The 14519-nt window shown below is 34.4% G+C and overlaps 1 protein-coding gene and 1 pseudogene across 2 annotated transcripts; one reads left to right on the plus strand and one right to left on the minus strand.

The window, feature by feature from the left end:
* Positions 1-8284: 8284 nt before the first annotated feature.
* Positions 8285-10691, minus strand: LOC125200404 (increased DNA methylation 3-like). Of its 2 annotated transcripts, none has more exons than XM_048098051.1 (3): positions 10533-10691; positions 9300-9634; positions 8285-8646 (listed from the first exon to the last, which is right to left on the minus strand). In XM_048098051.1, exons 2-3 carry the CDS (start codon positions 9598-9600, stop codon positions 8411-8413), a joined length of 537 nt encoding a protein of 178 aa, XP_047954008.1. In that variant the 5' UTR covers positions 9601-9634; positions 10533-10691; the 3' UTR covers positions 8285-8410. The 2 variants fall into 2 exon arrangements, with proteins under 2 accessions (XP_047954008.1, XP_047954007.1); XM_048098050.1 differs by having other exon boundaries at positions 9300-9649; positions 10533-10690.
* A 1458-nt stretch (positions 10692-12149) lies between these two features.
* On the plus strand, positions 12150-14474 carry LOC125200406 (annotated as a pseudogene).
* Positions 14475-14519: the final 45 nt, after the last annotated feature.

The raw sequence follows: 14519 nt of genomic DNA on the forward strand, positions 1-14519 counted from the left end.
GACCGCATCTAGATAGCGATGCAAGCCTCCCATCTCGTCCCGTCTCATCGCGTAGCTCGCCGCGGAGAGCAAGCTGGCGAGTTCCCGTTCGTCCGTGACGCCAACTCGCTGGCCCCCGAGTGAGCGTCGTTTATATCATTTGAAAATGTTTTTTTATTATTTTTTTTAAATTAAAATAAAAATCGAAAATTTTATAAAAAAATCCCAAAAATTACTAGCCGTTTATAGCCATTTTTTTTCAAATTCTAATTTTTTTTTTCTATTTTTTGTGCCGCAATCACTTCTATAAATATCAAATCATTCCCACAAATTATCCATCATAAAAAAAAACTCTCTATTCTCACTCAAACACTCTACATTCTCCATCTCAAAACATTTTAATTTTCTCCCAAATTTAATACATTCATGGATCCATTTTTTAAATTATGTTTTTCTAAAGATTTTAATTATGTTTTTTTTTTAAGATTTTAAATTGTAATTTTCTTTTATTTAATAATATGTGTTTTTATTAATTAAATTTGTTGGAAATAAAAATAAAAAATGAAATTGAATGAATAGTTAAGGGATGAGATGATCAAGAGATGGAGGGATGCAGGTGTTGTCTCTAAGTTAAGAGATATGATGAAAAGTACAATGTGGCCCATGAATAGTGAAGGGATGAGACGGTTAAGAGACATGGATGCGGATGGTCTGAGATACTAGGGGTGGTAGTAAAAAGTACTCCCTCCGTCCCCTCCGTCCCATAATAAATGTTACACTTTCCTTTTTAGTTTGTCCCACAAAAGATGTCACATTTTCTTTTTTAAAAGAAGTTCTATCACATTAATATAAATATATTGTTTTCTCTCTCAACTTAACACACAAAATAATACTCCCTCCGTCCGTCATTAGAAGGCTCATTCCTTGGTGGCACAGATTTTAAGAAATGTTAAGAAAAGTGGGTGAAAAAAAAGTTAATGGAATAAGGGTCTCACTTGTATATATTAGTTTTAAATGAAATGTGAGTGGAATGAGTTAGATGAAGGTGCGACCCTATTAGTATCATTTATGGTAAAAGTGAATCGGGACTCTTATTCGCGGACGGACTAAAATGGAAAAACGAAAATCCTATTCGCGGAAGAAGAGAGTATCTCCTAAAATCTCGTGTCATTGTCCAACGATATAATCTTTTATGGGATGAAAGAAGTAAGCACTAGTAGCACGAGTACAATCAAAACATTAATGTATCCAAATTGGAGTAATGGTTTGGGTGTGAAAAAAAAGATAAAATTTGAAAAGTAAAACAAAAATAGAAAACAGAAGATAAATTTTGAACAACCGCAGGTGATTCAGCCAAGAATGGGGCAAAACCCCCCACGGCTGTCTGGAGAGAGGAGCTACGGTGCAGCCGCGCTGGACGGCCACCTTAGGCGCGCGCGGCTGCATTGCTGAATGCCCTACGAATAAATACTTTGAAAAAATATTACAAATTTTAATACTTAATTGGTAAAGTAGAAAACAAATACATAAAAAAGTGATTTAAGTACTGAATGTATTGCTAGTGAAAAATAAATCTAATTTATTAGAAAAAAACTTTTAACAGTATTTAGAAGTTTACTATTTTTATTAAACGAATGAAAATGAAAAATGAGTATTTAGAAGCATGAACTCCATCCGTTCGTGATTAAAAGTAAAAATTAGTCATTTCCATTTATCTCCGATTATGAGTTCTAATTCACTTTTATTATAAAATAATATCTATGCATCACATTATATTAAATAAGTACACTAACATTTTATTAGTATAAAATTAATATATAAAAATAAAATTTATACAATATTTGTGACATCCCTAACCCGACACCTGCATTATTTTGCATATTAGCATATTTTATTGTCATTGCATATTATATTGTTATTTTTATACTATAGTGTTAAGTAATATTAATTTACGAAAACTATTAAAATGGAGGTATATATATATATATATATAATTTTATAATATAAATTAGGAGTTGTGATCAATGTCGAACCAATTTTAAAGACCGAACTAGAGACCAAATCTGGGCCATTAGATCTAGTTTTTTTGATGAGATGTGCTGCTGTGAAAATTTTTTCTGCTTCATTACTAGCCCATTTTACTTCATTATATAGGTTTATTACTTCATTATGTACGTAATACCTTGAAACTACAACATGTTTTTACTTGCTTCCAATAGATTTTGAAATGATTCAACATATGCTTCATTCAAATTCATTGACGTGGGTTTTTGCTTGATTAACATTTAAAAATGCAATTTATTCAAGTGAGTTTATTACTTCATTTAGAAACGTTATTACTTCATTAGATAAGATTTTTACTTCATTCCCGTAGGACTTCAAATGCTTCTACACATACTTCATTCTAATAATTTATTACATTATTCCATGTGTTTATTAAACCATATTAGCGTCATGGCGTTGGTGATAGATATTGTAGAGAGAAAGAACGGCACGCGACGGCGAAACCACATTTACGTACTGGAATGAAGTAAAAACCTACTGGAATGAAGTAAAAACCTACTAGAATGAAGTAATATATTCTGGAACGAAGTTAAATCTTCGTAACATGTTAGTATGACTTATTTACCTTCGGATGAATTAAAATAGGCTCGTGATGAAGGCGAAAATAATTTATAAATTTCTGTATCTTATCCATAAAAAACTAGATCTAAAAGCCCTAATTTGATAGGGTTCGGTGGTTCGATCTTTAAGAGTGGATTTGTGGATAATGAGACTCTATAAATTAGTATACATATATATAATAGTTACGTAAATATGTGTGCATGTGTAGTCTATATAGTACTAGTAGTTATGTACGTGTATATACATATATAATATATATTAACAAAGGAAATGATAGTTATCCCAATTGGGGAGTGATCAATTGCTAACTCATCATTTAATTGCTAACTACAACTAATTAAAGGCCATAGGATTTTAGAAAATGTGTGGTCTACAATTTGCCAAGCGTAATTTTCATTTTTATTAATAAAATAAAAAATGATTAAAAAAAACGCCAAATTAGTGTTTTAGATGAAAATGTCAATATAGTGTTTCGAAAAAATCAACACAATGCTTTGAGAATGTCAACACGATGCTTTAAGAATGTTAACCCATTGCTTATATTGACATTCTACATGTATTATATTGACATATTTTATATAGTATGTTGACATTTCTGCTTTACGAAAAAGTTGAAAAATTTTCGAATTTTTTTTCAAATTTTGACGTTGGAACATATGCATATATGATATCGTTGGAATCCTTATAAAATTATTTTTAATTTGATATATGTTATATGAATTTAAAGTTTTTAGATTTCTTTTAAAAGTTAGTTATAACTAAACATGTAGTTAATTGACATTAATACCCCTATTGATATTTTATGGAATTAATCATATGGCTTTATTGACGTTTTTTGTTGATCGTATTGATATTTCTTGGTTAATGATCTAGGCCCTTAATTTGAATATCTAATGACTATTATTTAGTTGTAGTTAACAATTAGGTATTGAATTAGCAATATAACACTCCCCTATCCTAAATTATTATAAATAAATAATAGCAGTAGCATCCTTTTGAAAATACAAATGTGTTAGTATGTACGTGGTGTTTAATTGTTATAGCCTCTGATCTCATAGGACAAATGTTAAAATAATAAACTATTCCCTCTGTCCCGCTTTAGCAGTCCCATTGACTTTTCTGCCATCTTTTTATAAAAATGATAAAAAATAGATAAAGAGGAGAAATGGTAAATTAAGAGAGAGAATAATATAGAGAAGAGTCTTATCTACATTATTGTCTTTCTTACTTTATCATTTATCCACTTTAACTATTTTTTATCATTTTTACAAAAAGAGGGCAGAAAAGTCAGTGGGACTGCTAAAGTGGGACGGAGGGAGTATATAGTATGCATGTTACTATTTATTTTAATAAGTAACTATAAGTTATTATTTTGTAACCGCCTTTGCTTGCTTATATGTATATACATACTTAGACTCAATTATAAACTGAAAAAAAATAAAAGAAATAAAAGTGGAATAGAATGATAAATAGTTAGTAGAGGAAGACGAGAGAAAAGAATTAGAAGAAAGAAATATGAATCGTAGATCGCAAAGCAGATTTGGGAATTTATTTAAAGGTGTGTATAAATCACACTTTTAATTTTACATATTTTATGTGATTGATTGCTACGTGTTAGAGTTGAGTGAATATTTGGATTATATGATATGAATTTGATATAGTAGCGTTATTTGGAATTAATTTGTGAAATGTGATATGGATATGTGATTGGTGCAATGAATATGTGAGTGGTGCAATGAATATGTTTTTATATGACATTAGAATATCTTGAATCGTTGGATTAAAGAGGATATGTGACAGTCTTGCTCTGGTTCTACGGGTCAAAGAAAATATATAAAGAGGGGCCTTCGTGGAAAGGTCAAAATGTAAAGAGGGGCCTTCGTGGAAAGGTCAAATAATGAAAGGGGACCTTCGGGTCATATATAATGGAAATTCCGGATAGACACTAGGCTTGAACTGTCACAGAATAATAAAGTGAACAGAGTGGCATATGCATATTTATATGGAATTATTTTAATATTTGTTGATAATTGTTATCTCACATGAATATAAAAATTATATTTTCTCTCTCCATTTAACACACAAAACAAAACCTCCTAAAATCCCGTGCCATTTTCAAAGTATGCCAACTTCTCTGGGACGGAGGGAGTAATTGATTGTTTGGGTTGTGGAATTAAAGGTGAAATTTATATACACTGAGTTGTGGCTCATATAAACTACTAATATTTTTCAGGAATAAGATATGAGTGAAGTATGTGAAGTATTTGGTTGAGATGAGTCGTAGGAATTGCACATGTTATCAGGGTCGGCGGCTGACGCATTTTGTCAACCTTCTCTTCCTCATCATTTTTGCATGTAGATAAATTTATAGTATATAGAGTGGTGAGAGGGTCCCACTGCTTTTTAGAATGTTTTGAAATATGCACCTGATAAAATATGTGGATTTTATGTAGTCACAATGTGGTTATTTGTTTTAAAATTTGAATTTATTTATAGTAAGTGTATACGTCATAAGGGTTGAGGTGTGACAATATTCTACTATTATCTTTCTTTCATTTAAGTATTTTTATATTTCTTAAAATTTATGTTGAACTTCTTATCGATACTCTTGATCATGGAGGGAGTATATTGTTTATTTGAGATAGGTAGCTAGGTTGGTGCAATGAAGAAACCATAAATAAACATGTACTCCCTCCGTCTCAAAAAAATAAGACATGGACGGTATAGAAAGTAATGCATGATTGGTAAAGTAAGAGAGATGATGAGAAGGGTAGTTAAACAGTGTAAGTGGATAGTGAGACCCATATTATTAATAATGTTTAATGGTGGGACATAGCGGTATAAATTGTAAATAAATTGATGTATATGAATAATGAGTTTGAGAGAAGTTTCTATAAATGAAAATGAGATAATTTTATGGGACGGACCAAAAAAGAAAGTATCGTTATTTTTATGGGACTGAAGGGAGTATTCTTGTAGGGACATATGTAGTACTCCCTCTATCCCAATTAAGTTGAGGCAAAACCTTTTTGCGGAAATTAAGAAATTGTATTAAAAAATATGAAAGATAAATAAAGTAAAAAAGATAAAGAAAGAATAAAATAAATAATAGAATAAAGTAAAAATAATTGAATATTTAATAACACAATTTAGGTGAGACATTATTCCAGAAAAGAAAGCGAGCAGCTGGGAGTCTTGGGACGGAGGGTCGGGGTCACTGATGCATCAGTCTTATTTAGAAAGCGAGCAGCTCGGTTATTGCATGATATACTAGCATTGACAGTACAAAAATTATTAGTTGTAATAAGCGTGATGCATGATGTATGATGTGTCATAACATGCCTAATCTAATGCCATCCAATTTAATTACTTCCTCCGTCCCGCTTGAGATGACACGTTTTCCTTTTTAGTTTGTCCCAATTAAGATGACACATTTCCTTTTTGGTAACTTTCTCTCTCCAATTAATACACTCAACCACTTTTTCTCACTCTTATTAAAATATTCATCTTTCTTTATCTCTCTACTTTAATACTTACACCCACCTTCTCTCTCTCCAATTAAACACTTTAACCAATAACTCATAAAATCCCGTGCCGGCTAAGCAATGTGTCATCTTAGCCGGGACGGAGGGAGTACTAGAGTACCACACAAACACGCAGGTGTATCTATCTCTATATATCTATTCATTAGAGAGAGTGATGGATGAATCAAGAATCTGATGGATGGGTATGTTGAGATTCGAGCCCACTTAAATTCGATTATTGTTCCTCCAATTACATCACATTTCTCTATGCCGTTTTCTTGCCATCTTTATTGTGCACCTCTTTCTCTTTTGTCTTTATCTTCTTTTATAATTTCTTTCTTTTTTCTCTATAAATCTACATGACAAATTAAAATTAGTTTATTTTTATATACTAGGAGTATATAAGTATCAATCTTTAAAATTGTAGTGGTTTGTATACTAAAAAATTGATGTAGCGCGTCTAAAGACTAGAGTGTTTTGTACTTACTAAATGAAATGAGACAATACACATGAATTCCTAAATAAGAAGCAGTCACAGCTCAAAATAACGCGGAGTAACAAGTTTAGTAATTTAGGTCATGAGAATAGAAATTAAAATATGGAGTATGTGATTTTTACTCTCCTGATCATTGACGTGACAGTTCATAGTAAAGGAATTGAATAACTCCAATAAATATAGTTGCAATGCAGATCTGTTTTTTTTTCTTTCAAAAACAGTAGAAAAACATTTGCTTGTATGGCCTTCTTATCTATTTATATGTGTAGGGTTACTCTAAATTAAATGGGTGTAAATTAAGTTGTTTTATTTTTGAAGGGTTGGAGGAGTTATTGCATGAATTATTGTTGTACGAAACCTTAGTTATTCAATCATCATCAACCTCTGATTTATCTGCTCTTTCTCTCTATAAAAATGTGTATATATGCATTGGGACACAGCTTGATTTCGTACCATTGCATTCAATGCATTTTGGACCTACTTTCTTCTCTAAATTTAATACGCCTAGTTGACATTTTGTACAAAACTTGTCTTCACACGTCTCCTCTAACTGCCATTCATTAATTTGTAACGAGAAACTTTTTCAAATGAGACAATTTTTAACTATGTAGTTGTTGCAATTATTATGATCACTATCTATATATGGCATGGAACTAATAACCTTGTATTCATTTGTATTCGAGCATGATAAACATATATTCATTTTTTGTAAATGAACTCTTACACTTAAAAGACACACAATGTACTTTTCCTTTTTCGTTACATTTGAGATCTAAATGGTCCTTACATCTTAACTCTCTCACAAAGAAAGATGAATATCACTCCTTTGAAATAGTTGTATAAATGTAAAAGGATGTCATAATGGCGAGGCGAGGGGTCTATTATTTCATCTTACTATTACTAATCTACAAGAAAGCATGTGTTTTTACTTCCGACTCATATAGACATTCTCACATGTCTCAAAACATTATCGTTTTAGTCCTCATAAACATTCAACTTTGTGGAAAATCGACTACTAGTCAAAGTCCACGATTTTTTAGTCACTTTTATGTTTATGTGAAATATCATAGTTTGGCTAAAATTAATGAATTTAGCTATTATTTCATCTTACTATAACTAATATTTTGTTTTGTACGTGAATGGGCTTTCAGTACTAAAGGCCCTACTGTTTTATATGTGAATGGACCTTCAGTATTACTGGGCTTACTGTTGGGCCTTACCAGATATCATTTCAACCAGTTTGACGAAAAATTAGTAAAAATATATAAGTAATTTATTTTTGAGAGAAGGGCATACGAATGGTACCAATATTTGGATCTAAACTCATATCTAATGCATATTGTTATTTGTTAGTAAATCTTAATTATTGAGCTGCAAATGCAGGCAGTTGCTGCACTGTAGGGCATAAACCAGACCGTGACGGGAAACCTAACCGAACTGTCGGAGCAGATGCCAATCGAGTGCTACACAACTTATAACAGGCCTCGTGGATTACGTGTTTGCCAACATTGGCAGCCTTTATAAGGAGGAGACTATCCATTGCAGGTTTGTGGGATCGAGCTCAGAGTGGCAGCTGTTGGGTACCAAACGAGCAAGGGGCTGAACCACGCCATCGTGGAGAAAGGATATACGGGAAACGTAATGCTGTTCAAAATTATAGTACTGGAAAAACTCATTTGTCTAAAGAAACACATGTTCATTAACATTCCAACATAGAAGCAAGCATCCTAGATTATGTCGATGAACAGTCGATACATTACATTAAGATATACGAAATCTACTCTACTCAGTACTTTGCAACAACGGCTTCGAAGATGCCATCGGATCTGAAATGGGGAGAGAACAACCTAGGGTCGACGGGCCCTGGCAGATTGAAGAAGAGCGTGAAGGGTCCAGGGGGTGATTGTTGCTGGAATTTCATTTCGTATACTCGGGAATATTTTTGGACGATCTTACCACCAGTCGAAGTCACACCTCGAACACAGACCTTTCCGTCCCTTTGAACATCACAGCTGAATTCACCTGATACACGTAATCAAGTGAGAACAAAAACCATATAAACATAAAAGTGTAAAAGGTTAATTGAATGTGCTTCATAGACACACTTCAATGTCGAAAATTAATGAAAAGTTTTCAACATAAGAAGAAGATTTATCCTGTGTTCATCATTCTCTCATGACATTATACACAGTAATGGGAAGATATGGTGCATTGAGTCAATGACCAATATCCGATTTCAGTTTGCAGCTTCAAGTCCACACAGACTGATCTTGTTATTTTCAAGATGTGTGTGTTAGAATCTCTAGACTACAAGTAAGAATCTAAAGCACGGCCGAAATTAACATGAAATAGGTTTGTCAGTCATAATCCAATGGACTAAAATCTCTCTTTCCTAATGATGCTCCCTCACTCCTGTAAAGACACGAAACATCAGTCTCTTTATGAAGAACGAGAAGTTTAATCTCTCATAGCCAAATACATAACTTCCAGCCTGCACATGTTCGATCAGAAAATGAGCATGGAAAACACATTACTTTGCTTAAACCGTTCACAGATACTCTTCATTTACTTAAGTTATTTCCACAGCCAACCAAAACTACAAAAAAACACAATATACAAAAGAACATAAAAGAGTAAATCACAGACACGGAGTGATGAGGTGAAGAGAAATTTACCAGGATCTTTCTTGACGCCAGGTAGAGCAATACAAAAGTAATATGCAGATTTGCTCTCACCAATGTCTGTGATGCCAATAGGTGGTCCAGTCCCCCCTTTACAAGCTGTACCAGTCAAGACAACAGACGTATTCGAACACCATTCTTCCACCTTTGGAACAGGCACAAGGGGCAAAGCAAACGGCTGGGCAGAACTGCAAGTCCTTGGATACGTAACCAATTGCATAGAATCAGAATGGTGCGTCTCTTCCCCTGCATCTTTGCTGTTATTCAGGTCCACTATCCCACCATTTTCATCCATTGCAGATATACTTCTTTTCCAGCAGCCACGTCACCTAGCCCAAGAATGACTTGATTCAACAAACAATTGTGAGTGAAACTAATAAATGGCAAGAAACGATATAGGGAGACAAGAGACATTTTCAGGGCAGAAATAGAAAGCAGGTTCTATGTACAATGTTAATTCTGAACAAAGGATTTAACGACCAACTCGTTTGGAGTAAACTGATTGGATTTGAATAACGACTGCAAAGGGTATTTGAATAACAACGGCCCCGTTTATAAATATGTTTATTATGGTCAGGGATTCAAGGATAACAGAAGTTCCCATTCAAACAAAGCTGAGAGAGAATGATTTGAAAGAGAATCATCAAGCTCGTTATAAACGAAATTAGAATTATAGTGATGTAGCTGTATTTAAGCTCGAATTGATATGTTTACTGAAACCATGATAAAAAATAATTAGTCTAGCAAGCATAATCTGATCAATGTTGGAGATCAATCTCTATGTAATATGCTCTATCTTCGTTTGCTGAAATAGCTCGGTAGCACCGTCACACGACACCCACACAATCACCACGACAACATTGGGCAAACTAATTGGGATTCTCTAAGCCAAACTCAACTAACACTAGAACAAACGCTTCATCCAAAATTACCATAAACCATTAACATATGAAAAGGCTACATTCCACCACCCACCCACTTAAATCAAGATTTTTCGTCTGAAGTTGCAATTAATCATGTTTCATTTTTCGAGTTTCATTTCTTGGCAACAAGATTGAATATCTTCTTTTTATACTAAAAATTGAGCTTTGGGTAAAGTTACATAACAACCTAACTAAGAAAATAATTCACTAGAGTAAGATGAAAATCAGGGGAAACGAACGATTTCAAGAATTGAAACGACAAAAACACTAAAATTAGTCGAACAAGGAATGCAAGAAGAATTACCTGTTGATAACTCGAAAGGAAAGCTGGGTTGGGTAAATTTGAGCAGAGAAATGTGGTCTGCGGTGTTATGATCGCCGAAAAAGACGCAGTTGTGCTTCTTCTTTTCTTCTTCACCGGAAATTATAAAGTTTAAACGGTGACATTAACAAAGCATGACCAAATTTAGTTTGTTGAAATAAATTAGGGGAGAAATTACCAAAAAATAAATTAGGGGAGAAATTACCAAAATGGGATTAATTGAGTTTTTTTTATTACAATTTACAAAAGAGGGAAATACACTGCGTATGCAAGACGCAACATATTAAAGTATCCCGCATCTTTGCCTAACACGTGAGAGTATCTCGCGTCTTAATTAAACATATGAATTGTCGTCGCGTCTCTACCTTAGTATTCCAGAACAAGTTGATTCCCCACCTCCTCCGCGCGACAGCTGCTTCAGATCGAGAAATTAGCTCCGATTTGTATTTTAAGTGTTCTATTATGATTATTATTGTTATTTTGTGTATAATTTTGTTGAATTTTGGGTAAGCTTTAGGATTGAATTTTGTTGATAAATCTGCTCTCATCAACAAATGAACATTGAATTATGGTATATTTTTCTTGAATATAGATTTGGAATTTAGAATACTGAATTTCGTTGAATATAGAATTTTATAGATTGATTTTTATGAATTAATTTGCTATTAAAGGTGGGAGAAATAGATTTTGGGTTTATCCATATCTAGTAGTAGCACAATTTTTTCACATATCATCGAAACTAACTGATAATATGATATTTTCTTATTCAATATAATAAATGTTATTCAATATAATAAATGCTTTCGCACGAATTAAATTATATGCAATACTCAAACTTAAGAGCTAGATCATTTTCCATTCCAATATAAACGCACAAACACTGTCATTTGTGCAAAATATAGTAGATAAAACAACATTAGGTAGATACATAAATAAACACTCTTACTAAAAACTTACTAAAGTGAGCTGCAAATTGTGTATTTTCAAGAAAGAATAACGAGCAATGAATCCAAGAACCCTAAAATAAAAAATAAATAGGAGAGGTAAAGGCGCATCACTCATTTAATATGGCAATACATGAAAACACAACAATTTAGTTCAGAGTAGTCCAAGCCCCCTCTAGGACGAACCAATGTACGGAAAAAAGTCATTAAGCCACACGGTACTCGCGTACAATCAATTTGACGAGTAATTGCATGTTGCCAACATGATGGATGAGAATGTTTATTGAGTCGCAAAGCCTTTGTATAAAACATCTCGTATGTAGAGTGACACCACACGATATAAAAGGTATGACAAACCTACACGTAGCTGCGTACAATACATATTTATAATCATTAAGATTTTAAATTTTAATTCTATTAGTCCACGACACGATTCGATTGCCCCATGATTCGAATAAGGTTGAGTGACACGAATCACATCCATTTATATCATGTTTCAGGTTGATAACTCATTTATCAAATATACTTTTAATATACATTCCACCGTAGAAGTGAATAGAGAAAAGCATGTGTGAGGTTGGCGTGGATTTGTTGACAAAAAAAATAAATATAATTTGTGGTAATTTGTTGTATAAAACATCTTGTATGTAGATTGAACTCCATGGGAAATTGTTTATTACAAATATTGTTTAGCAATTGATTATTGATTATCGCCTTTAAAACCAGAGTGGGGCGCAGAGTGATCGCAGATTGCTGGTTTGAATTTGGAGATGCATTTGAGTGAGAATGAGGGGATTCAAGGCAAAACCTTTGTGGTGACCGGCGGGCTTGGCTTCGTGGGCTCCGCACTCTGCTTCGAGCTACTCAGAAGAGGTGCCTATCAAGTCCGGGCCTTGACATTCGCCCCGAATCCCCTTGGTCTGCCGCTCTCCATGATCGCGGTGTTCGTCATCTTCAAGGTCTGCTTCTTTCTTTTCCTACAAGATTATTACCTTATTGTCGTAGATGCACACTTGTTTCTAATCATTTAGATGCATTCTAATCTAGGGTTTTACATTTGTTTGATGTTACTCTGTTTTTAGTGATAGAGCTGCACTGAGTAATTGGGGGTTTCTAGCTATATGAGATGAAAAATGCAGGATTGAATTTGGTTATGCACTTTTAATTATTTGGTTTTTCAAGCAAATGCATAATCTCGATATTAGTATTCGTATTATTCATATGTGATGATACACTCCAATTATCAGGGATGTGCGTAAGAAAAAGATGTTGACAAGGCTTTACAAGGGGCAGATTGTGTGTTTCACCTGGCCTCATATGGAATGTCCGGAAAAGAGATGCTTCAGTATGGGCGTGTCGATGAAATCAATATTAACGGAACCTGCCATGTCTTGGATGCTTGCCTCGAGCATGGGGTGAGCAGACTCGTTTATGTCAGCACCTATAATGTTGTATTTGGCGGGCAGGAAATCTTAAATGGAAACGAGCGCCACCCTTTTTTCCTATTGCTGACCATGTTGACTCATACGGCCGCAGCAAATCTATAGCCGAGCAGCTTGTTCTCAAGCACAATGGTCAACCCTTTAGGTTAGTTTTTATGTATTTTCCTGTTGCCTCCTTAAAATATAATCCAATGTCTGGTAGGGAAAAATTAAAAGAGTTTCTAGTCCATTCTTATTTTCAAGTTGATTTCGAATTGGTCTACACAGAAAAGAGAAAGGAAAAATTGTACTCCTGTCAATCCGTCCTGCAGCTATATATGGGCCAGGTGAAGAAAGGCACCTGCCTCGGATCATAAAACTTGCAAAGTTGGGTCTTCTGCCTTTCAAAATTGGGGATACGAAGGTGAAATCGGATTGGGTCTATGTTGATAACATTGTTCTGGCAATGCTCCAGGCTAGATGGGTCTTTTTGGGTGATATTCCCGGGAGAGTAGGGCGGCCTGTTGCGGCCGGCCAAGCCTACTTCATATCGGATGGTAAGCTGGTCCATATGTTGATTATTGATATTTCATTTTTTTTAAATTTGATTTGTTGAAGCATTGTCAAGAAACTAACTATACATTGAGTTGTAGTTCATTGATGGCCATGTTTCCTCTCAGAGAAATATTTTTCTTTCCGTCTTAGTTGTTTCCCTTGTTATTCACAGGTTCTCCAGTCAACAGTTTTGAGTTCCTCAGGCCACTGCTTGAAGGCTTGAACTATGAATTGCCTAAATTGACATTGCCAGTCTCCCAAGCCCTTTTTCTCGGAAAGCTTATCTCAGTGTTCTACTCACTTTTGTACCCGTGTCTAAGCCAGAAGTGGCTTCCTCAGCCTCTTATCCTTCCTGCTGAAGTCTACAAGGTTCTACCCGACCCGTAAATTTCCTGCTATTTATTCTTTTATCTACTTGGGATTGGATAAGTAGTTCTTTGCTATCCCGATTAAAAGGCAGCTGTATGCACAACATATTGTTAACTACAAGAATTGTTGTTCTTATGTTTGGCAGGTTGGCGTGACCCATTACTTTTCGTTCCTGAAAGCGAAGGAGGAACTGGGTTATAGGCCTCTGGTTAGCCCTAAAGAGGGTATGGCTGCCACGCCGAATACTGGAAGGAAAGGAAAAGAAGAACACTAGATGGTCCGACCATATACGCCTGGGTGGCTGTTTTGACTGGAATGGCAATGCTGTTCTGTGCCGTTTGCTTGCCTGACTTGGGCCCTGTTCCCGTGATAAGAGCGATTTGCCTCTTCTTTCTACGCTCCATGGCGGTGATACGCGCAATCTTCACCATGGCAGTTGCTGCACATATTGGGAGGGTGTCTACGCTTGGCAACTTGCAAGAAGATGTGATCCTGAAAATGCAGCAGGTTGGTTTTTGCAAACTGTTGTTTTGGGATTCTTTTCGTTGCGTTTTTTACTGAAAAGAGCTAAACTCATTCAAGTAACATCTCTTCTCCTCTGTGGACTTGTATCATGGTTGCTTTTTAAGATTTGAAATTTTGTGTATAGCTGGAAACAAGCATTTTATCCAGTTTTTAAA

This window comes from Salvia hispanica, unplaced genomic scaffold (genome assembly GCF_023119035.1).
Source record: "Salvia hispanica cultivar TCC Black 2014 unplaced genomic scaffold, UniMelb_Shisp_WGS_1.0 HiC_scaffold_953, whole genome shotgun sequence".
NCBI classification, from domain to species: domain Eukaryota; kingdom Viridiplantae; phylum Streptophyta; class Magnoliopsida; order Lamiales; family Lamiaceae; genus Salvia; species Salvia hispanica.

Excerpts from the sequence above, each read along its gene's own strand:
- LOC125200404 (XM_048098051.1), bottom strand. The coding sequence starts at position 9,600 with ATGGATGAAAATGGTGGGATAGTGGACCTGAATAACAGCAAAGATGCA. Across the intron at positions 8,647-9,299 it reads TGGCGTCAAGAAAGATCCTG|GTGAATTCAGCTGTGATGTT; the intron begins GTAAATTTCTCT and ends TACGTGTATCAG.